At 40.9% G+C, this 24,684-nt stretch overlaps 1 protein-coding gene across 2 annotated transcripts in view; it reads right to left on the reverse strand.

Annotated features, from left to right (window-relative positions):
* The window catches only part of RPN2 (ribophorin II), a 51,153-nt gene that overhangs the window by 6,927 nt on the left and 19,542 nt on the right, over positions 1-24,684 (reverse strand). For both annotated transcript variants that reach the window (XM_081033861.1, XM_081033862.1), the window contains exons 7-14: positions 22,837-23,013; positions 21,302-21,420; positions 20,194-20,299; positions 9,561-9,652; positions 7,822-7,936; positions 5,143-5,337; positions 3,434-3,520; positions 1,333-1,428 (exon numbers count right to left, since the gene is read on the reverse strand). In XM_081033861.1, the coding sequence (XP_080889987.1) occupies positions 1,333-1,428; positions 3,434-3,520; positions 5,143-5,337; positions 7,822-7,936; positions 9,561-9,652; positions 20,194-20,299; positions 21,302-21,420; positions 22,837-23,013 (987 nt within the window). The remainder of the gene's footprint in view (positions 1-1,332; positions 1,429-3,433; positions 3,521-5,142; positions 5,338-7,821; positions 7,937-9,560; positions 9,653-20,193; positions 20,300-21,301; positions 21,421-22,836; positions 23,014-24,684) is intronic.

The following is a 24,684-nucleotide window of genomic DNA, read 5'->3' on the forward strand; positions in this document are numbered from 1 at the left end:
GAAAGGGAGGTAACACCTGGCATGTCAATGCTAATCCAACCAAGAGCCCTAAGGGCTTAGAAGTTGACACATACTTGGCGGACAGGGAATTTTTCCAAGTGACAACTACCCTATTTAAGTCCTCGGGAAAAACTGTTCTCTGTTTTTCTTTAGAAAGGCATTCCTTCTAACACCTGCTCTCCAATGTGCTTAGGTGACTCAAACTTGAACATCATTTTTAATGACAACGCACTTTTCTATTTTGAAACAGGTGAACCCATGAAGCTGAAAGGTCAGAAACTGCATTCACGATGAAGTAACGGGCACCCTTGCAAGTTTCTCGAAGTGTTGGTAAAATAAACCTCCCGGCAGCTGGGTGGATGAATGCTCTTGCTGTGGGTTCCATGCCTTTTGAAATTCTGGTCACTCAGATATAATAACAGATGCCCATACCCTAGGGTCTGGTTTCTGAAAGCTTGTGGCATGCTTTCCAGATTTAGATTCACCCATAATTCCTTTATTTAAATGAATGAATGAATTAGGAACACAGGCAACTTTCCAAAAGCAAGATCTAATGAATTGCCATACAGTTCTCAAAATCCTCTCAAGTTTGAGGATATGTATCTGTTTATAGTTTTTGAAAAGAGACAAAGAAAAAAAAGAGTTGGTAAAAAAAGTATTTCAAATCGTACTTTAAAGTATAAAAGGTAAAAATTTCCTTCCTCTGTGCTCCATAAAAAGTCCTCTCCTTAGAGGTGACCGACACTAAAGGAGAACGCCTTCTCAAGGTTTTTACACAGAGGTGATCATACTAAACATACTATCCTACCCCTGGCCTTCTTCACTCAATAAGACATCTTGGTAATCTTGTCATTTCAGTACATATATCTATCCATTTCTTTAATACGCTGCATATTATTCCATTGCGTGGATGTACCATAACTTATGTACCACTTGCTTTAGAGGACTTGACATTGGTCACGGTTTTATGCTCTGAACAGGGCTGAAGTGCAGGGCCTCTGTACCCATGTGGCTGGTGAAGTAGGTCTTGTGTTTTTCGCACTTGACCGAATCTGAACACCCCCGCAGAGGGTCCCAGTCCCTACACTGGCATCATTTTTAATGGCTATCAGGTACTTTCTCATGACCCTTGTTAACGGAGCGGTGATTCAGCTGCTCCCTTAGTGGGGAATTCTAGTTGTCCTACAAATTTGTGATCACTGGTTCAGGTCACAGCTGCTGGACCCCTTTGGAGCTGTGCTGAGGCCAGAGCACAAAGCCTCCTTTGGAATGGCTACATCTGCTGAGTCTGGCGCCAGCCACATGCTGCCCATGCTAATTACAGCTACTCACCAGAGCAAAGAGCAGGAGCAGGGGCGAGAGGATCAGGGCGGTGAATGTATTGGACACCACGGTGGGGGGCCTCTTCTCAGGCTCCCGGAACAGGTGCTGCCAAAAGAAGTCATCAAGAATATTTAAGAACGTGCCCTTCCCAGCGGGGACTGCCATGTATACTGGGGACCAAAATGCCAATGACAGTCAAGAGGAAACGACTCCCAGAGGCAAAAAAACCCCCTGGCAATGAGTGGCACTGTGGCCTTTTGCCTCTTCTCATGCTGGTTTCTGATCCCCGAGGTCTCCTTCCAAAGACACTACACCAGTCCCCGCTCACCACCTGGCCAGCCCTCTTTGTCCTGGAGAATGCAACCCATCAAGTGGCATTTGCCTAGTATCAAAGAGGGTGCCCAGGTATATGGATGGCTTGGGTGACACATCCAAGGCAGGTCTCTGGATTTCATAATGCTTCTGAGTTTCCAGGGTGGCACTATTGCAGGTTGCTACCCGCACTTCAGTTAGCTAACTGGTACTAACCTCACCCTCTTTTAAAATTTAACATAGTCTCACAGTATGGACAGTTCTACCCATAACTCACTGCCCCCCACCTCCCGCCGCCTCCAGGAAGGAAGGAAGCCCTAAATAAACTTTCTCCCTTACTTGCTCTGCCCGATTTCCAGAACTGAACCAGAAAGCTGGGCAAGCATTTTGTTGCTATTTTTTTGTGTTTTTTTTTTTCTGCTGAACAATTCTACATGACGATTTTTGGGAAGCTCATCTAGATGGTGTCACCTAGCAGAGCAGTGATGGACTGGGAATTGAGAGATCTCTATTTGGGCCCAAACTGATATATATTGGCTGTGCGTCAAGGGGCAAGTTGCTTTAGCAACTCTGCCTCAGTTTCTTGCTGGAAAATTGGGGTGGGACAGCGATGACCGCCCTAATAGGCTTGTGAGGATATTTTAAAGACCAAATGAAACAGGGTACCTGACAACACTTTGTAAGCTGTAACACATGCAAATTTACCATTTTTCACTTTCCTCCAACGTATAAACTTGTGGCTGTCTCTCCTGCTAGCAATGTCCAGCCAACCCAGCTCCATGACGAGGCAGCCCCACATGTGACTTCTTTTCCTCAAATTTTCACCACAGCTCCTCTTTGCCGTCACTGCCATTAAACGATTTCTAACATCGTGGCAACTGCTGCCACCAACTCCATCCTACCAATCAGCCAACACCCTTCATCATCATGGTTTATCGCCTCTGCTATATAACTATTTTACATTCTTAATGTTCTATCAACATTAGAAGGAGTTACAAAACAGAATCCTACTGCTCCACCCTCTGGGCCCTCGTCCTTTTTTCAGTGGTGAAATGTGAGTAAGGAGTCTGCTTGGAACACTTGACAACATTAATGCATCCATAGGATTCCACGTGATTACAGTATGATCATCTCTCCCGATCGCACAATAATCCACCGAGTGAATCCTCCTCAGTTTGCTTAACCAGTGCTCAAACTGTTTGAAAATGATTGTGCTTATTTTGTAAAGTGCTTTAGAAACTTTTCAAAGCCTTTCTTTCCTTATCCATGAACTATTTTAAGCCTCACCACAGTCCTGTGGGCTTGGCTAGACAGGGATGGCTAATATTTGTGTGGAGGGAAGGTAAATCCCAGGAGAGAGAAAGGACTTGCCTCGGGGAGGAAAGCCCAGGTCTCCCACTTGACTTTTCCACCTGTAGGCCCCATCAGCCCTGACTTATGCAGGAGCAGAGAGGAAGAATGCCCAACCCAGCTTCGCTATAGCTGTCAAGCAGTGATCTCAGCACTGAATCCCCTGGATGTTTAGGAAAAACAGACTCAGGCTCTGATACTATCTCCAATTATCTGCTTTCTGGGAGCTGGCCACTGGGCTCTTTGGGGCTGTTTTTTCAGCTGCAGGATAGGACTGATATTTGCTCTGCCTAATTCACAGGGTGATAAAGACCAAACTCTAAAACATCATTTAAACAAGTTATAGCAGGAACCAGAGCCACCATCCAGGGGTCTGCTGCCCTCTCTCACTGCTGCCCCATTTCACAGTTCTCCTCTGGGTTTAGTGGAGAAGCCCCTTGAACTATACCTGAATTTCCTGTTTGGGGGTGAAAAGATTCTTGGACAGGACAGTTGATGGAACATCTTCTTCAGGAAACTTGATGACCACATCAGCCTGAAAAAACAAGGACAGTTTTTTGTTTTTGTTTTTTTAAGGAGGGCGCAGCTCACAGTGGCCCATATGGGGATCGAACCTGCAACATTGGTGTTATTAGCATCACACTCTAACCAACTACCCACATAGGGACAGTTTTTAAAGGCACAGGGGCAGAGAAGGGGCTGAGACTCATCAGCAGGATATACTCCCTAACTCACATCCAGGATTATCACTGACAAAAGATCCAAGCAGTCCAATCACTTCTGATCCATTAGTTGACAAATTCAGGCAGTAAAAATTTCAAGAACAAAATAAGTATTTGTTGAAAATGATTTTTAGAGCAAGAGTTCCAATTCTCTACTGGTCTGGTAAGCCCCACAGAGCTGCTTAATACAAAAACCTCAGCGGGAATTCAGGCTGTTACAGCTGCAATCAGAAAATGCTCGGTGTCCCTGGGAAGTGTGATTTAGTCAACAGAAAAAAGGAAATGAAAATGTGCTCTCATACAAAAAGCAGCCCTAAGTCCAGGAGAAAAGGAGCTTTGAATACAACACAAGAAATGCAGCTGCTCCTTTGTCTCGCAAAGGGGGCCAACCACCATTCAAGGCCTGCAATTTGGCCTCTGCTACCTTTCCAACCTCATCGCCTACTGCTCCTGACCAGCTTCAGGTGCTCCAGCAAAATGGATCCACTCACATCGCACGGAAAACACCTCGAGCTTTTCTGTAGGCTGTTCCCCAGTGACCATCCCACAGCTCCACACACTATTCTGAAAAACCCCTGCAATTCTTCAGTCCCTAGCTCAAATGCCATGTCTTTTACGAAGTTTCCTCTCATCACACCAATCAAAAGTGAGCTACATACCGTGTTTCCCTGATAATAAGACCTAGCTGGACAATCAGCTCTAATGCGTCTTTTGGAGCAGAAATTAATGTAAGACCATGTAGTGTAGTATAGTGTAGTGTGTAAGACCTGGTATTATATCAATTATATTATATTAATTATATTATATTATTATTATATAAGACCCAGTTTTATAATCTAAGACTGGGTCTTACATTAATTTTTGCTCCAAAAGACGCAATAGAGCTGACTGTACGGCTCTTATTTTCGGGGAAACACGGTAGGAGAAAAGTACTATGGAAACTAACATGCTATGAAATTGCTGGTTATTAGTTTATTAACATTTTGCATATTCTACAACTCACTGTCCCACACCATGCAGAAATGTTACGGGAATTCAAATCTTACCCTCACCCCAGTCCCACACCATATCTCAAAGACCAGGGCTTTTATCTCTGACACCAATGTACCCGCCCCCCCATAGTGCTTTGGTGTATCATAACCTCCTTCCACTGTACCGTTACACAAATTTGCTAGAACACACGAGGGCAAATGTATACTTCATTCATTTACTCGATCACTATTTATTCAGCACCTACTACGTGCCAAGCCATGTGCATGCCCCTAAGACCACTAATGCGACAGCACACAGGCCCTCGCCTCAATGTGTACTTATTGCCCTGTGGGTGGCACAGGCAAGGCTAGGCTAAAGAGCCCCGGCCCCTGTAAAGGAGCTGACTGTGTCTGACTGTGGCACAGCCACTCTGGTCTGGGTCAAGGAACATTTAGGCACATACCACATTCCAAAGAATCGGGTTCTTCAAAGTGGCATCTCCAATGATCAAGTAAAGAGTGTAGGTGCCAGATGCTGAGTCAAATTCGATCTTTCTCTCGGAAGTATCCAGTTCAAACTTGTACACATTCTTGCTGTCTGGCTCAGCAACAAACACCACTTCTTGGCCAGTCTTCTGGTTATGGAGTCGGACAAATGTCTGGATGGACCAATAACACAACCTTTCAGCTGATAATTTCAAAAGTCCCTCTGGACCCAATATTGAATCAATGAGGCAGCAGACTATTGGCTCTTCTGGCACAGTGCGGGATCTGGGATGTGCCCGACCTGCCCGGGAGAGTAGGAGTGGCCATTCCACTCTGGTTGATAGCTCAGAGAACAGAGAGAACCGTTTGTTACCATAAGAAATTTAACATAGGGATCCAGCCAATTCTCGACTACTTGGCGGCTGAATGCCCAGTTTGGGGATGATTTAAGCCCTTGCTATTGCTGCAATTTCTTCTTCCTACCAGCCTTTTGGCCACTTCGCTGCCCAATTAACTTCTTCACTAGAGGGTGAAAAGAAGGGAAATGAGGTGGAACTGTAAAAGGTCCATTTTCAATTTCCTAGTGCCTCCAGCTAAAGATTTAGTAGAGGAGGCTTGGGGATTGATAGCAAAGCAGCGTTTTAATCGAGCACAGCAGCCTGGTGTCACCGCGAGAGCCCAGGCTCTAGAGACAGTTTTGGTTTCACTACCTATTAGCTGAGAAGAGCAGGTTATTTAACCTCCTTGTGCCTTGATTTCTTGATCTTTAAGGTAGAAAGATTAACGTCTACATGTGGTGCCTCTGTGTGAAGATTCCCGATAATGTATGCAAAGCATTTAGTGCAGGACCTGGTATATGTTAGCTAGTCAACAAACAGTAGCTGATATTATTATTAATATGAAACCAATCTAATTATCCACTCAATGGTATAAGCAATTAAGGTTTCTGAAATTGGTAGTTACTAAACAGTCACAGGGATGTAAAGTACAGCATGCAGAATATAGTCAATAATATTGTAATAACTATGTATGGTGTCAGATGGGTACTAGATTTATCAGGGCAATCACTTTGTAAGTTATATAAATGTCTAATCACTATGTTATACACGTGAAGCTAATATAATATTGTATGCCAACTGTAATTGAAAAATAAAAAATAATTTTAAAAAAACCTAAGGTTTCTGTGCACATTAGAACTGCAGCAAAACATAATATCCACTCAGAGCTTCTCTTTCAAAATAAAGAATTCACCAAGGTAGGTAGATTGGTTCCATTTTACAGATTAGAAGGCATGTGGATTAAATGAGTCACATGGTCACACAGCTAGTACTGAATCCACAGAAAAAATACAAATCTCATTTGTTACTCTACACCTGGGTAACCAAGAACCACGATCCAAGTATTTAGGGACAAGGGCCCGGAGATGAGAAGCATCCCGACCACAGCAGTCAAGGCCACGAATGAGATTTGGAGCCCAGGTGCGTGATCTTCCTTTGGTCACAGCCAAGCATAGGCAGCAGCCTGGCTCATCTGCAAAATGCCATCTCTACCTGGGAGGTCTCTAAGCCATGGTTTCCAAAACAGAATCCTGGAGGACACCAGTAGCCAGTGAAAGTTACATTTCCTCTCTAACTCTCCCTGCCCTAACCCTAGTCTCACCAGTTTAGTCTCATAATTTCTTTTCTTTGTCGTCTTTCTTCCTTTGGGCTGTTTGGTTGGCGAATGGCCTTCTAAGTATGAGCTGGGACATGCTAAGAGGCTGAGGGGCTGAAAGGTGGTTAGCCTTGGTCTTCACCAAGTACACTGACCCAGGCAGCTGCTCTGGGGCCTGGGCACAAGTGCAGCACCTGAAGCAACAAGAAAAAGGAAGCAAAGGTTTCCAAGCAAATTCACTCACCTTAGTGGTCAGCTCTGAAGCTGCCCCTTGCCATGGACACAAGTCTGTTAGTTCTTGCTAAAGCATCAGAACAAAACACCTAAACCGAGGCCAAGAGGGCCCACATTCTTTCCTGTCTTGAAGCATTCAAAGTATTCATCTGAATTTCCCTTTACAGTATAACGGGGTGGGGCAGGGCTGAGAGCAGTTTTTCTCCATCAAGGGGGATGACAGAGGTAGAGGAGGTGCCTGAGATGACAAGGGACCACACCAGGTTCTGGTGTGAAAATCTTTTAAATAATAATTATCAATACTTTATATATGAATGAAGCCTACTGATACCATAATACGAAGTTGGTACAGGTTAAAAAGCGCTATTTTTCAGATTCCCACATATAGAAAATCTGCTTTGGCCAGAAGGAAAACATGCTTTGGGGCCCACTGCCTAGGTTTTCCTTTTTTCGAAATTATTGTAATATATATATATACATATATATTATTTGTCACAAGGAAAAAAGGCCTCAATTAAGTGCTAATCTACCTTAAATATATCTTCTCAATACCAGCTAATCTTTAAAAAAAAACCATGTACTCCAGGTTTAGGGTTACAACCACTGTGAGAGAGAGCAGAGTGTCCTGTGTGAGGGGGAAAATCAGGGTTCAGAGTGAAGATCTGAAAGCAGGAATTCACAATGTTCTGTAGTCAGTGTTAGACACACATAACAACTCTCGTGTACATTAATGTTTCAGGCCAAGAGAACTGTCTGGGCTTTGTGCTGACCTGGTGAGGGGTGAGTTCGGCACCAGTGCTCACATCTACCAGCTGGAAGAACAAAGCAAAGTTCTGGTGGCTGTCTGCGATGAACGTGCCCTTGGCCTTGGCTGGGTAGGTCACCCTGAAAGAGACATTTATACAGTGAACCTGCAGAGAGGATCTGCAAATATCTAAGCACGGAGTGAAGAATACAAACTTCATCTCACTGCCTAATCCTCCCTCTCCCATAGTAACACTTTTCTGTTCTGGACAGATGCGGAGAATTAATTGTCTGTGGCCTGAGGGCAAACTGGACTGATGAAGCCAGGATTGAGAAAAAGCACGGAATACATTTTTATCAGGGTCTGGGGAAAATCTTAGTGCAGATACTCCAGGATCTCACTTCAAGGACTTAAGAATATCAACTCGACCAAACCAGGCACCAGCGGGGTTCACGTGTTCCACTGCAGACACAGGGGGACGGGAGAGCTGGGCTGGCAAGACCACAAGAAGAAATAACCAGAGGATTGATGTCTGCAGCATATGTGAGCAAGGTTGGGAGACAAGGGGGTAGGAGATGCAAAGGAAGCAAGGGGACTTACAGTTTTTTTTCTTTTTTAATGCTGTATTTTTTTCCTGGACTCTTTCAATTTATTTTTCTGCCTGAAATTGGGTTTTAAAAAGTCATTTTCTCAAAAGGCAGACTTGATGAGAGAACTGTTCTTTTCACAGCTATTTCCTGGGATTTTAGGTTAAGATGGCCCAGGGGTAAACAAGCTAAATGTTTATAGAGCTCATACTTGGAAATATTTTATACTTAGGCTTTATATTTACTTATGAGTAACACCAACACTTCATCTATACAGAACAGTAAACTTTGCAAAGCACTCTCACAGACATTATTTCAGTGGATTCCCAACAGTGCGCTCATCTCCAGTCACTATGAAAATATCCAAGCCTGAGGCAGAAGCGCCAGCCTTTTCACAGGACTTAAAAGGAGTGAATGTTTCACTTCTAGGCTCTGGATAACATCCTGTCTTCAAATAGACCAAAGAGGGTTAATTTACTTTCTTTGGTATCTATAGCAACCCCCGTTGAATAAAGTTGGGGTATGATGATATCCAGAAGTATAGGTGGGCCCCCAAAAATAAGAATTTGGGAGCTGGCTGACAAGTGGGCTTCATATAGTGTTCTGGCCCAACTGAGCAATTGCTAATGGTTACTTAGAAGGTCGTGTTAAAAAAAAAAAATTCTGAGTTCAGCAGGAAAACTGCTATGACTGATCAGTGATGCCTTCCACGGCCTTGAGAAAGGGACTCGTAGCCTAATGCTAGGTCTGCCACCTCCGTTCTAAGGACCTATGAGGCTTCCAACTTTTTTCAGACCCACTGTGGGCCAAAGAGAATTGCCATGAGGCTGCTCAAAGCAAATTCAGGGCTGTGAAGACAGAGAGACTACACCAGAATATAAATTACTACACTGCTTCCTCATTGAGAAAGTTTTGATAAGGTGCTTGGTGACATAGCTGACTGACCTGCAGGCAGTGTTTATCTCACCTGGTAACACAGTTTGCTCAAGGACTGACCACTGGTATAGACAACCCCTGAATCTGCCTTGATGCCAGGCAGCACCCCCGCTGCCATGCCAGTGGAACTACAGCCTCTTTAACTCCGAGTGCAAGCTGGGTCACTGCTGACACAGAAATGACATCGGTAGGGGCTCAGCTCAAGGCTGGCGGCCCCGGGCACAGAAAGCATCCCACCTACCGGGTGGTTTTGGGTGCAATGCTCTGGTCCTTGTCCACAGTGGAGAGATCGACATTTGTGATGCCAACTTCAGTGGAGATCTTAACTCTGAGCTAGAAACACACAAGAAAACCACCAAGGCAAGTAGTGGGTATGCCGGGAATTAATATGCACATCCAAATTTTTCTCTTAAAGGTTGAGTAAAGGCATGAAAACATCCTAGGCCAGGAAGGAGTCTTCAATTGTTTCAGTAAAACTGACCCAGCCAGGTCAGTTTTGTCACCTCTCCCCTCTTGAAAACTAAAAGCAACTCTGTATTTCTTATTCCTTCTTTGGCTTTGGTTGGATGGTACATATTTAAAAAGAAAAAAGGAAGAAAAAAAAAGTGGATCTTTTCACGTGTCCTTTAAAATAAATAAGGGGGAAAAATCCGTATGCAGTAACCTTCAAATAATTTAAATCCACAAGTACTAAATTCTAATGACAGCTAATTGTTTTTGATTGAGTGTTTACTATGTGAAAGACTTTATAAAGACTATCTCATTTAATTCCCCCAAGAACTCTGTCAGGCAGTGCTATTTAGGATGAGGAAATGAAAGATCACAGAGATGAAGCCAGTGGCTCAAGTTTAGATAGCTAGTAAGTGTCGGAGCCAGGACTCAAGCTCAGACATTCTGACTCAAGAGTCCACGTCTTTAGGCAGCTTGCTCTCCAGCTGCCCAGCAACACCTGCTCTGTGCCAAACTGACTAAGTCTGCTCACGAAGACCTAAGAAGCTATGTCAGTCACCTGTACCGTTCACCACATACTTCTGCTTCTCTGTCTGAGTATGTGCTAGAACTGTACTTCCCTGCCCACCTGGAGTCAGGTGTGGCCAATGAAATGAGCAGACGGGAAGGGTATCACTTCCAAGTGGAAGGAAACTTTTAAGAGTCAGAGTGTGATTCTTTTTCCTTTGACACGGACACAGTCAATGTGCAGAGAGAGAGGCATGGGTCCTGAGTAAGGACAGACAACCTGAAGCACAGCTTCCATGGGACACACTAAAGATACCCAGTGAGGGCAGAAAAGAAACTGGTTTTAAGCTACTGAGATTTGGAGTTTTTATAAGTATAAACCAGTCCAAACTTGACTCTTATAGTGTTTGAATTCCATACGTTCCTTATAAACAATTTCACATAGAGGAGTTAGTCGTTGCCAGTAAGCACATTTAAAAAAATTAGATTAAAATAAGTGTAAAATTCCAAAAGAGCAGAAAACATGCTAAAAGTCTATTAATGGGAATTTTTTTACTTAAAATCTAAGTTTGAATGCGCAGATTATACAAACCCAGGGCACTTTTTGTGTGCAAACATCTGTAAGACTTCCAAATATTTGATAAGCTTGAAGGTAATACTTAAGGAAATCCTTGCTAAATCCATTGGTTTATAGTCTGAGTCAGGATCAAGGAATAGAGATAGAGGGCTGGGCAAATAACTGAAGGACAGCTGTGGCATTTTTCTAAAATGCACTATCAAGGTATGACAGCCTCTAATAAAGGGCAAAGAAGAAAAATTAAAAAGGGATAAAGATAGCTATCAAGTAATTTCTTTTAACAGCCTTCTCTTCTGTCTCCAAAATAACTATTTTGTGACAATAGCCTCAGTTATCAGGTTGAATAGGGGTGTTCTGCTTTGCTTAAAAACATAACAACTTGAATGTACAAGATTTATAACCAGAAGCTGTTAAGGATACGATTCTTTCTTATTTTTGAATACACAACCACCTATTGGCAGAATTATATTTAGTATCATTGCTTGTCATTGAGTTTAGGCAACTGGCTGAATTGTGGTGGTAGGGGAGGGGGAAAGTCAGCCTTCAAGTTGAATAAACTCTCAAGGACAGAGCTGAGAGCCTCTCCTTTGGCTCTTTGGGCTCCCTGCTGAGCAAACAGCTTCACAGCTCATACAGAGCTTAGAACCAGAGCAAACTTTGCTACATATAAAGCTCAACCCAGAGAGGCACTGACACCACTTCAATTTGAAGAAAAACTCGAATGGAAGGTTCAAGCAAAGAAATAGCTAAAGAGCTTTGGTCAGGCTACTGACTTGGCAAGACACCTCACTGAGACCACTTTCCCTACACCCACTGGAGCACCTGGAGCACCTACGTACAGGGAATATACAGAGGTGGCAAGATGTACTTCTTGTCCTAAAGGGAAGCATATACGCAAAGTTAAATGATAAGAAACCAGGCTGCTGCTTTAAAGAAGGGATGTACAATGTGCTACAAAAGCACAGGAGGGCTGTGACCCAACCTGACCTGCGGGGATCCCTTGGTTGGGGAGTGGGAAATGTGTAGCCGGAAGGTTAGGCAGTCCTCCAGTTTGGGAAGGAGTAGCAGTTTAGCAATATTCCATGCTATAAAAAACATCTGTCTTCATAGTTCATTCTTCTGCAATCTTCATCAACATTAACCAGGTAATTTTAATTTCCCTCTTTACTTCTGTAACTCATTCTCTTAAGGATTCATTTAATTTGTAAATGTGATCTGGAAATCATTGCCCCATCTAAATATCCATAAACAGGAGGCTAGTTAAATAAATAATGGTACATGTGTACCATGAATTATTATGGGGCAATTAAAAAGAACAAAGTAGGTGTCTGCAGACAGATATGGAGATATTTCCTCCTACTTTTGAATACACAGCCATGAATATTTAACATCACTGCCTGTCAACTGTGTGTGTGTGTGTGTGCGCGCGCGCGTGTGTGTCCTCAAGAAGTCCAACAAGTTGAATAGACCCCCAAGGGGAAATCTAGAAGCCTCTTCTTTGTGACAAAAGCAAAGGAAGCAAAGAACACAACTGCTTATAGACTGATCCCCTTTGTCTAAATAAGGCTATGCATACATTCATTGATATAATGCATCCTTCTTTTTTCCTAAAGTGCACACAGTTAATTGTTAATGATGGATTCCCTCTGAGGAAAGGAACTGAATTGAAGGATGCGGAGAGAAGGCTCTTATATTTCATTACATCTCTTTTGGTATCTTGCATTTCTTTTTTAACTATAATTTTACTCCTTTTTTTTTCAAAATAGGGATTATCTGAGCAATGAGATTGTGTGCCACATACTTCCTTCTTTATACATATTTTTGTATTAAAAAGTACCACCCAATAAATGATTTTTAAAATAATTACTTTCCCTTTCAGCAGATGGCTATATACAAACAGACGTTTAAAGACTTGTGTAAGGCTCCTCATTGTATCCTGATTATAGTGATAAGGAAGCCATCAACTTTAGGGTTTTTACTTAGAATCTTGACTATAAACTTGTAACAATAACATGGTCACAATAATAAGGCCTGCTAATCAAGATTTAATTGTGTATTTGTTCTAAAAACACCATAAGCATTCCCAGACAATACAGACACATGGAATGACAAAAGAGCAAACTGCAGTGAACTCACGTCCTTTTGGGTTTGCTCTCAGCCCTAATTTTTGAAGGGCCCGCTAAACTGGGAAACACTATAGGGCTGTTCTTAAATAGGGAACAGTTTAAAAAAAGTCCTTCTGCTCCTAAAATCTTACTACAAATGAGCCTCTGTAAACATTTAAAAGAAAGGCATTTTTATGCTACTCTTTTAAAGCAAATTGAGAAATAAAAATCATTGTAATTTTTTTCAAAACCCTGCTGTAGAGTTCCAAATAGGATCCCGTTGGTTAGAGGCATCTTCCTTTAAAACAACACTGCAGGATTAGTTTTTATAGTAAAGAAGGGACTTGTTTAGCCACTTTAAATGCAGCTAAGCCTGTTTTACAGTGAATCGTGCTAGTCCTTTTTTGGCCTGTGCTGCATGCCACGTACACCTCAAAAAAATGTTTTAACACCAGGAAATGCAGTCTTTCAGCTGAGTAATAACCCCCTGTTTAGCTCATTACTGCCAAAAATGATGGTACATTAAGGGCAATTAATGCTAAAGACAGCTTCTAAAACCCATGCTTCCCCTGACAGCAAGTCCAATGTCAATGAGTGCTATTACAGGCCTTCCACATCAAACCACTGTGAATGCACTCTGACCAATGTCAAACATGTCTCAGGAGAGTAAACAGGGCCTGCCGACCCGCTCTGAAGTTCTAAGTGTGACTATTACTGAAATTACAAAGTGAAGTTGCATATGTGCCAGAGGTCAGGGGACGCACGCACTGTGTAAGGCTCCTCAATGTATCCCGATTCTAGCATTTGTGTAAACACGCACACATAAAGCTCTAACGTAATGGAGAGAGGAGATTTTATAATGTTTACTCCATTACTGGGAAGAAAAAGGACGGCAATGGCCTCAATGGGGGCTTATTATCATTGCACGAATAACAACTATTAAGTACAAAATAGCAGAAACAGCTAATTTTTCCAACAACCACAGAAACACTTGGACAAACACCAGATTTGATGTTTGCACAGAAAGCCAAGTTGTTAGAGTAATCAAGAAATCATAGTACTGGCATAAGGATAAAAATACAGACAAATGAAATAGAATTGCAAGTCTAGAAATTAACCCTTGCATTTATGGTCAACTGATTTTGGGCAAGGATGCCAAGGCAATTCAATAGGGAAAGAACAGTCTTTTCAACAACTGGTGCTGGGACAACCAGCTATCCACATGCAAAAGAAGGATGTTAGACCCCTACCTCACACTGTATACAAAACTAACTCAAAATGGGTCAGAAACCTAAATCTAAGAGCTAGAACTATAAATTCCTTATAAGAAAACACAGGAGGAAATCTTTATAACCTTGGATTATGTAGTAGTTACTTAGATATAACAAAGCATAAGCAATGAAAGAAAAATAAAGAAATTGAACTTCATCAAAATTAAAACCCTTCGTGCTTCAAAAGAAAACAAGAAAGGGACAAAAAGAACCTACGGACTATGAGAAAATATTTGCAAATCATGTATCTCATATGGAACTTGTACCCAGATTATATAAAAAACTCTTATAACTCAAGAACATAAAAAAAAATGTAATTAGAAAAGAACATAAGAGGTATACATATTGGGAAAAAATAAAAAGACTAAAAAAAATTTCATGGGAAAAAGATCTAAATAGACATTCCCTCAAAGAAGATATACAAATGACCAGTTAGCACATGAAAAGATGCCCAGTATCATCAGGGGAATGCAAACAAAAATCACAGTGAGATACCACTTCATACTCAGGATGGCCAGAATGAAAAAGAAAGATAATAATGAGTGCTGGTAAGGATGAAGAGAAATTGGAACCTTCATACATTGCAAGAGGGGATATAAAATGATGCAGCTTCTTTGAAAAACAGTTTGCAAGTTCTTCAAAAAGTTAAACATAGAGTTATCATACGACCCGGCAATTCCATGCCTGAAAAAATTGAAAACAGGTATTTAAACAAAAACGTGTACATGAATGTTCATAGCAGTATTATTTATAATAGCCAAATAATGGAAATGCCCCAATGCCCATCAACTGATGAATAAAATGTGATGTATCTGTACAATGGAATATTGTTCAGCCATAAAAAGGAACAAAGCACTGACACATGCTATAACATAAACCTTAAAAATAAGTAAAAAAGGCCAGACACGAAAGACTACATATTGTATGATTCCATTTATATGAAATGTTCCAAACATTTCACATGGGCAAATGAAATGATCCCAGGCAAATCGTGGAGACAAAAAGTAGATGAGTAGTTGCCAGAAGTGGGAGAGGGGTACATGTAGGTAGAGTCAGGAGCACCTATTAGTAGGCCCGAGGCTGCCTTTGGGGTGATAAACATGTTCTGGGACAGAATAACAGTCATGGCTGCACAACTCTGTAAATATACTAAGACTGCTGATTTCTTTGTTTTTCATGGGTCAATGTTATGGTATGTGAATTACATACTCAATAAAGCTATTTTTAAAAAGTCCATCTACTTTGTGTAAGGGAAAAGGCTCAACCGTGGATGATGAATTACCCTAGTTATAAGGGAATGTGAGAAAACATCTTTAGCCCATTCCATCCTTTTTTTCTTCTTAGTGGTCGAGATGGAAACTAAGCACTGAAAAATAAATTTGGTCTCCACCTACAGAGTTCCCAACCTAATGAAAGAGCAATACATAAGCAAACAATGGTAATATAACACAGTAAAAACAGTTATAGACAGGTGTAAAATACTATGGCAAAAAAATAAACTTTAAGTAGACTGAAGCCCTAAATACAAGGCAAAAAAAACCACACCTTAACAACTGTTAGAAGAAGATATTGGAGACTATCTCTTTGACCCTGGAGCAGCAGAGGATGTTTAAAAGAAGAAACAAAAAGCACAAATAATCTAGGAAAAAAGACTTGGAAATTGGGCTTCATTGAAATTAACTTTTAAGCATCAAAGGATGCCATAAAGCAACACTGGGGTAAGATACTTGATGCTTATAACTAAGGATTAGTATCCAGAATATGTATAGCTCCTGAAATATCAATAATAAAAAGGCCAATAAAAGAAAAACAGACAAAAGCTATATGACAATTCACAGAAGAGGAAATTTAAATGGCCAATAAACACAAGAAAAGATGCTCAATCTCACTAGTAACCACAGAAAAACATTAAAACAAGATACCAGTTCATATCCAGATTATTAAAAACTCATAATACCAAATATTGGTGAAATTAGGAAGAAAAGAGCAATTTGGCAATACCTAATAGAGCTGGAAGATGAGCATACCCTAGGATCCCACACCTTCACTCTAGATAAACAAAACACGCATAAGGAAATGTACTAAAATGTTCACAGCAGCATTGTTTATAATCGTGAAAATCTACATGTCCAACAATAGGAAAATAATAAAATTTGATTTATTCATAAAAGACAATTGCCTTTGTAATTATCCATATGTATGCATATAGCTCTAGTTCTGCATGTATAAATATGGCTAATTGTCAAAAAATTAATTTGAGTGAAAAGCAAATTGCAAAAGGACACATAAAGTACGATGTAATATATAAATTTTGAGAAGATGCAAATCAATGCAACATAATTGTTTAAAAATCCATACTATATGTGTAGCAGAAATATAAAAACTGGCATTGGAACAATAAACCCCAAATCTGGAGAAAGAAAGAAAAAGTGTTCAAGGAATACAGAAAGCTTCAATTCAATCCATAGGGGTTTTATTTCTTACCCCCCAAAAAAGCAAATATACTAAAACATTAGGGTTTGAAGGAGATGAGTGACTAGTAGGTTTATGAGGAGTCATTATATTATTCTCTGTTCTTTTCTGTATATTTGAAATAGTACATACTAAAAAAATAAAGTTCTATGGACGCTCAGATGTAGGGGCAACACTTCAACTAGACCTTATGGATGAGTACTTCGACATATGAGCAAGGGAGAGGAAGAGCATTTGGTGGAGGAAACAAGAGGAGAAGTCCAAAGGCATGCTCATGTAAAGAATATTTGGGGGCTGGGGGCTGGCCTGGTGGCTCAGGTGGTTGGAGCACTGTGCTCTTAACACCGAGGTCGCCAGTTCGATTCCTACATGGGCCAGTGAGCTGCGCCCTCTACAGCTAAGATTGTGAACAACAGCTCTCCCAGGAGCTGGGCTGCTGAGTGCTGCCGTGGGCTACCGTGTGCTGCCATGAGTGGCCAGCAGTCATTACGACCAGCAGCCATTGTGAGCAGCTAGCAGCCGGCTGCCGTGAGCTGCTGTGAGCAGCCGACTGGCAACCGACTGCCTCAGACGGGGGGGGGGGGGGCAAGGCCCATCACACCAGCATGGGCCAGGGAGCTGTGTCCTCCACAACTAGGCTGAGAGACAACAGCTTGAACCGGAGTGGGGGGGGGGGTGGAGGTGGAAGAAAGGCGGGGGAAATAAAAACAGAATATTTGAGGACCAGCATTCAGTGAAGAGCAGTTAGAGCTGAGGCGATGGGGAAGCACCCACAAGGAAGGCAAAGAAATGTTCAAGCGGAGGAAGACTGTGATTCTGCCATTCTGGCGGCGCTCACAGAAAATGCAAATGAACGGCGAGACTGAAGCCAGTGAAGCTAGTTAGAAACCACCTTAGTAATCTAAAGAATACAGGGCTCTACCTGAGTAGGGACACTGAGGCCGGAGAACGAAGGGCTCATGCGAAAGACATTCAAAGGACTTGGGGACTGACCAGAGTCAGATGTGGAAAGGAAGAGGTTAAGAATGATAGTGACACATGGTTATGGCACTTTAACCTGGGTATGTTACCAAGATTGTAAGAAGAGGTTTCTTGGGGGGGGGGGTGCCTTTCAAATGTGTTCAGTTACAAATAAGGACCCCTCAGGAAGGAAACTAAAATCAAAAGAATCTAGATTTTAAAGGTACGCACAATAGTTTCTACCCCCATTTTGTGTTAGGGAATGTACTAGGATCAGATGTCTCATGCACGAAAAGGTCAGCCATAAGATAGAGAAAAGGCAGAAACTAGAGTGGCAGAATATTATCCTCCTTTCTGCCCAACTTTAAATATAAGTGTGTAATCTACCTATGTTAAGTAATGTCCCACTTTTGAAAAGGTCAAACTTTCCAGCTGCCTTGTCCTTTCATTAAAAAAAGTGAGTGTCCCAGAAGCCAACTTGAGTTCCCCAAAGGCTAAATCTGGGATAAGATGAGCAACAAAGTAAATGATAGTAATGGATCATAACCTACAGAATAAAATGAACACCTGTGAGTCTAAAGTTATAAATAATTGAACAAATGGAGGGGGGAGAAAGGGACAGTTTTTTCTTACAGTACAATTCCAATTAATGAATGTAGAAGGAAAGAAAGAGAAAATCATCTTTTGACAGATACTATGTTGCAAGCAAGAACATCAGGATACTTGCAGAGTCTCAAAAGTATGCCTCCACCAGACACTTAATTACAAAGCAGAGAAACAGCAACTTGCCAGTGGAGAAACCTAGCAGACACCGCCTTAACCAAGTGATCAAGGTTAACATGACCAGCACTGAGATGTATCAACATCATATACTTCCCAATAGGATGCACTGACAAGGGCCGAGCGTCGCTTTTGGAGCATTGTTGCAAAAAAATGCATGGCATGAGGAAACTTGGGACAAACCTAAAGTTGAGGGGGAACATTCTACAAAGGCCTGGCCAGTATCCTTCAAAAGTGTTGAGGTCATGAAAGAGAAACTACCCTCAATTGGAGGAGGCTAAATGGACATGCCAGCGAAAGGACTATGTGATCCTAGGTTGAATCCTGGACCAGAAAAGGGACATTAGTAGGATAACTAGTGGAATTTGAATTAAAGTCTATGTATGGGCTAGTTAGTAATACTGTATCAGTGTTAATTTCCTGGTATTGATAAATAGATTTATTATATAAGATGTTAACACTAGGGGAAGCTAGGTAAAGTGTATATGGGATTTCTTCAGACTATTGCTGCAACTTAATATAGAAATTATTTCAAAATGAAAACATTTGATTAAAAAAAAGAAGTGAGTAGAAAATGACACTGATAGTGAAGAAAAGAGTTCTCAAAAACAGCATATATTTAATTATTCAGGAAAGGTACACTTCTACTCCAAGTTCTCCTGACCCAACAGAGTGCATGACAACGTTGTCAAGTAGACAGATGGAGCAAAGACACAGGGGCAGAAGCACTGAGAAATGACAGCTGAAAGGAGAAAGTAATGTTGTAAAAAGGCCGGCTACTGGAGCTGCACACGGCTCTGCAGCCTTTAGGCCACTAGCTCTCTGTTCACCAGGGAACACTAACTAAATGTATAGTGCAGGGATCCACCCAAGCACAGGCTGGACGACCTTGGACAAGTTACTCTACCCCTCTGAGCCTCATCTATGAGATGAAGTGTCTCCACCCATCTCTTGGGGTTGTTGTAAGAACAAAATAATGTACGCAGAAGCACACTGTACTTCTCATGTCATAGGCATTCACGAAAAGGTTCACACTCGTGATCCTAATTCAGAATAAGAAAAGGCTAAACTATACCCCATAGTTTAAGAAAGTAGGAAAAGGTGTAATTGACCTTAAACATTCATCCAAAAAGGTTAAAAAGTACGCCACACTGCCTGGAAGAGTAAACTTCAATGAGCTGAGAAAACCACGCATGTGAACTACCTCATTCCCACAAAGCATCAGATAAAGGGAGCATAGCTTTCCATGCTTAAAACCACTTGCATCTGCAACACCACTAGTCAGTTAAACATCTGAAACCCAGTTCAGGACGAAAGATTACCAATTTTCTTTTGTTCTTTACCCAGAGAGCCTAACTACAGCACTGTCGTTTGATGCTTCTCCTTGCCTACTTAGCATCAAGCACCTTTCTAAACCTGTCAAGGCCCGCCACAAAAAACATTTTCAGAGTATGTATGCCTCAGTGGAATTGTGGGTGATTTTTATCTTTTCTACTTCTTAAATTTTACGTAGAATAGTAATGCTAACTTACAATGGAAAATGAGTAATTTATAAAATAAAACTCGCTATGATCAAGTTCTTGGCTAAGTCTGTCAAACAGCATATTTTGAACCGATCCCTCTTTTAACATATTCACATTAACTCGGTTGTAAAGTGAAGTGAAAACACCAGACAATTAATGCCATGTGCCTATGTGGTTATTTCCTTGGATATAGTAACATGGCAACAGGGATGACAAGAAAAGCACTTACCTCTACGTTGTTTGCAATGTAACGGTTGTCACCCTCAACTTTGACAGAGAAGTCATAATAACCACTGGAAAACTTTGCATTCATGAAGTTTAGTTCAAAAATATCCCTGTGAATAATGAGCATGATTAGCAAGCACTCATATGGGAAAGTCATGACTATAACAAACGGGCTGCAAAGGGAGACACTCCTTAAAACAGGCCAGCCCTAAATCTCTTCACTTTTGATTATAATGTGGGAAAAACTTCAAAATCATCTAAAATGACTTCTTTCAAGTCTACAAAGTCTTCTTTTCCCTTTGGTTCCCCTCTCAGCCCCTAAAATCCCACCTCCCTGGGGTAGCCTCCCACAATTAAATGTGAATCAGGTGAGTCTACAGTATGATCTCGATTACGTTAAGAAAACAAAGAAGTGAATTCTTAACTGGAACTACATCGTAAAATCCCCAATGTCTTTTACCATTCCACTGATCATTCCTAAAAATGATTTTGCTTTTTAATTTCACATATTGCCTATATATCTTTGACTGTCTAAGAAATACATTTTCTAAAACTCGAAATTCCTTATCTTGTTAACTTACTAATTTAACATTTAACAATGTTTCACATAAAATTGACCTCTAATTTTTAAAGAATTTACAAAACAATAATTTGCAGCCATTAAAAATAAGACTGTAGAAGAATACTTAATCCTATGGGGAAAATGTTCACGACATTGTTATAGCTAAAGCACAATCTTAATTCAACTTAAAAAATGTAGCAAAACGTTAACAGCAGTTATCTCTTTGAGTGGTAGAATTATAAGTACTTTGTATTTTCTTTTTTGTGCTTTTCGGTATTTTTCCTACAATAAACATGTATTATTCATACATCAGGAAAAAACCCCAATAAATATTACATTTAAAACTGGCTACTTATATAACAATGACAAGACAGCGACAACGATAAGATTGTGATACCAGTAAGTCAAGTTTACTTAACCAAAGTGTAGGTAAATTTGGTTTTGTGATCTTGGTAATATCCACATTAAGCTGAGTTATACTGGCTGCAAGCTAACTTTCCAAAAGAAGTATAATACATCGGGGCCTGATCAGAAGATGCTCAGGACTTACCCTACAAGGGTAAAAGGGGTCTTCTGGAGAACCGTGGCTCTGGAAGCAACCGATTTCGCATGTTCTAGTTTGACAGTGGCCTGAGTCAGAGGCTGGGACAGAACATTGGTGACCTGCAACTGGAGATAGATTTTAAAATTATCTGTAGCCACAAAGGCTGAGGGAGTACAGAATTTTGTTCTGGGGTGCTTTATCCATAGGGAGTGAGCTCTGCAGGAGAAGCAACACCTCATTTTAGGAAATTTTCACTGACCTTTGGCTTATTGCCTATCAGAGATCAAAACTAGGAAAACAGACTGGGAATGGGATTGATGATAGAATGTTCCAGGTGGAGGATCTTCTAGATGATCTTGCCCAATGACCTTACTTTTCAGACAAGGAAAGAAGAGCCCAGGGGAAGAGAATGACTGGCCCCAGACCACACAGTTATGTTCCCTTCTTTCGAATCCCGGTGCTACCCATTCTACTGAAGTATCTTAAAAAAAGAAAAATGTTCGCTAGAGAAATACTTCAAGAAGATATGGGTGATGGGAAAACTGAAGAAATGTGGATAACATTAATAACTATCATTTGTTGAAAGTCAACTATTTACCAGATACCAGGCTAGGCCCTTTACATATATCTTCCCATCAATCATCTCAGATAGATACTCCAGCCTACCTAGCTTCAAAGCCAACAATTTTTTCTACTTTGCTCTCTCAGCACCCAGACTCAAGGTGAATTATGTTAATTAGGTTTTTGCTCACCCCAGTCTTTGCTGAGGAGATGTAGGTGGTAAACAGGGGGAAGAGAGGCAATTCTGAAGTACAGGGCACCTCCTCAGGAGAATATCTGCAAGGGCCACCAAAGTAGAAGAACTGATGGGACAGGTAGAACTGTTCTAAGTGGAACCCCAAGGTTTAGACATAAAATGTTTAATTTCTTATGAAGGTCTTAATTTATCAGTGGTTTCCAAATAACAGCATCAAAAGCCTCATGTGAGATGAAATCTCTCAAATTGTGCCTTTGCTCTGTTCAAAAAGTTAACACAAAAGACAAGTCTATGCTTACTGCTGAGTGAGACGGAGAGCTATGCTATGAAGAAGCAGAAAGATACACTGTTAACACGAGAGAGGAAGAGACCTGGTATTTATTTTAACAACTATAAGCACCAAAATCACTTGGGAATTTAAAAAGCTGTCTTAATACGTATTTAGAAAGTTTTAGTACTGAAAAATGCATTTTAGAAGCAAGATTTCTCTATACATCTGGAGTTACAAACCCAGAAATGCAATTTTCTTGCACTTCATTTGTTGAAAGCCTATTTAAAATTCTCTAGGGGGAAAAAAAAAGCTGTTTTTGAGATTGTGAAGGGTTCTGTGACTAGTTCACCCGGTTGGTCATGTCCCATTTCTAGGCTACAGGAAAAGAGCCTTGTTCTATACTCATTGGCATGTCCTCATGGGTGCAAATGGCTGTAGAACAGTCTGTGATTTCTGAAAGGCCTACACTGAAAACGACAACCAGGGCGGCACACTGGGGCACAGAGGTCATACCCGCAGGATGGCCTGTTCATGAGTGTCAGAAGGTGAGCCCTCGGATACAACCACAACTGGCACATGGTAGCGATTCTGGGAGAGCGCAGCGGCAGCAGAGGCCACGCTGAAAGCTTCTGAGAGTGAGTCCAAGTTCTTCTTGCTGAAGATCGCATTCGTGAGCTGGATGACCTGGTCCTGAAAGACAGGCAAACACAGCTGGAGATCGTCCCCGCCTACCTGGCTCAAGCCATTCCTTCTGTTTCTAAGTGCTCAAACGGAAGGTCTTGTAGCCATTAATCCAAGTTAATAGAGGAGGAAAAAAGGAAACATGCTGTATTTAAGCTTAAAACTTGGATTTGGTTGTTTTTTCTTCCATCTTCCAGTACACACTGAAATTCATGCATTTATTTGTCAACCATTTATTTATTGAATGCTAACTATACAAACGCAAGGTACTTCTAGATAACTAAGATATGAAAGTATATTATAAAATACATATACCAGGAACCATTTGTTCAATATACATGCCAGGCACTGATTATGTAGGTGCTTTACGTGTATTAATACAAATTTTGATAAAAACCCTGAGAAGACTGATATTATCCATGTTTTTCAAATGAAAAAACTGAGGCTAAAGAACATGAAGTAACTTCTACTAGTTATAATGGGGGAGGGGGGTACAAGACCAAAATTCACACATAAGTCTGTCTCCAAAGTCCTTCCACAATAAAATGGGTTCTTTCCAGATTCCCTTCCCCCTCCCAGTTAAGCTACCTTCCCTCCCAGCCCACGTCTAAGCAAGTCTGTATTTACAGGACAAAACCTTAGAGCCAAAATGTACATTAGAAAGAAACTAAAGTAACTCTCCATTAAGAACTAATGTGGGCTGCTTAAAGGAGAAAACAAAAAGCAATTTTTTTTAAAAAAGTAGAACCGAAAAGGCACTATTAAAATTCTGGAGGTTGTTTGCTTAGGAGGAAACATTTTCCACTCCAATCAGTTTTGTTTTTTAAAATCTACCATCTAACAAAAAAGCTCCCTTGTTCCCGACAGTGTTATTCACAGTCGACATGAAATAATTTTCTTTAATTGTACCAATTACATTTTTCCATCACTAGGCTGTTGACACCAGAATGGTAATGTCAAAAGCAGTGACAGCAAAATTACTCCTGCCAAATACCTGTTTAGTACAAGATTGGGAATAAAGTAAGAAAAAGTTCAAGTTGTATATGAAGAATATGGCCAATTTATCCACTGTACTGTGTATAAAAGAGTCTCTAAACGACTTGTATCTTGAGACCCACATTCCTGCACTTTAATCCAAAACAGAAGTTAAAAGAGTGTCTCTGTAGACCTCCTACATTTAGGCTGAAGCAAAAGACTGTATTAGCATGCCAATACATGAAAAAATTATTAGATCATATCCTCTGTAGAAAATATGAAATTCATTCAAATTATCCAAGACAGATAATTACTTACTACTTGAAGAAACTCGGCACAGAACTCATAATGCAGAAAAGAAATGAAACTTCTAATTGCAACCCAAGTCTCTCTTAAAATCAAAACAACAGGGGCTTGTATTTTAAGTCCTTTAGATTAAGGGTTGGTAACCTTCTCACAAACAAGGGGTACAAAGAGGGTCCTACTCAAAAGACTTCCCACACACATTCCAACTAAAGGTTCTTTCAGATTAACAAGCTCCTCTTGAAAAAGAAAAAGAAAAAAAATTAACTCTTGGTGGATGTCTGGTAGACATACACGCCTCTCAGTGAACTATGTCAATCAGTAAAAATTAGCTAAGATTTAGCCATTGCTAAGTTTGAATGGGGAGGGAAAAGGATAGGCAAGTTTGTAGGAGGGGGCACC

The sequence above is a fragment of the Rhinolophus hipposideros genome (assembly GCF_964194185.1).
Source record: "Rhinolophus hipposideros genome assembly, chromosome: 22".
In the NCBI taxonomy this organism is placed as follows: Eukaryota; Metazoa; Chordata; class Mammalia; order Chiroptera; family Rhinolophidae; genus Rhinolophus; species Rhinolophus hipposideros.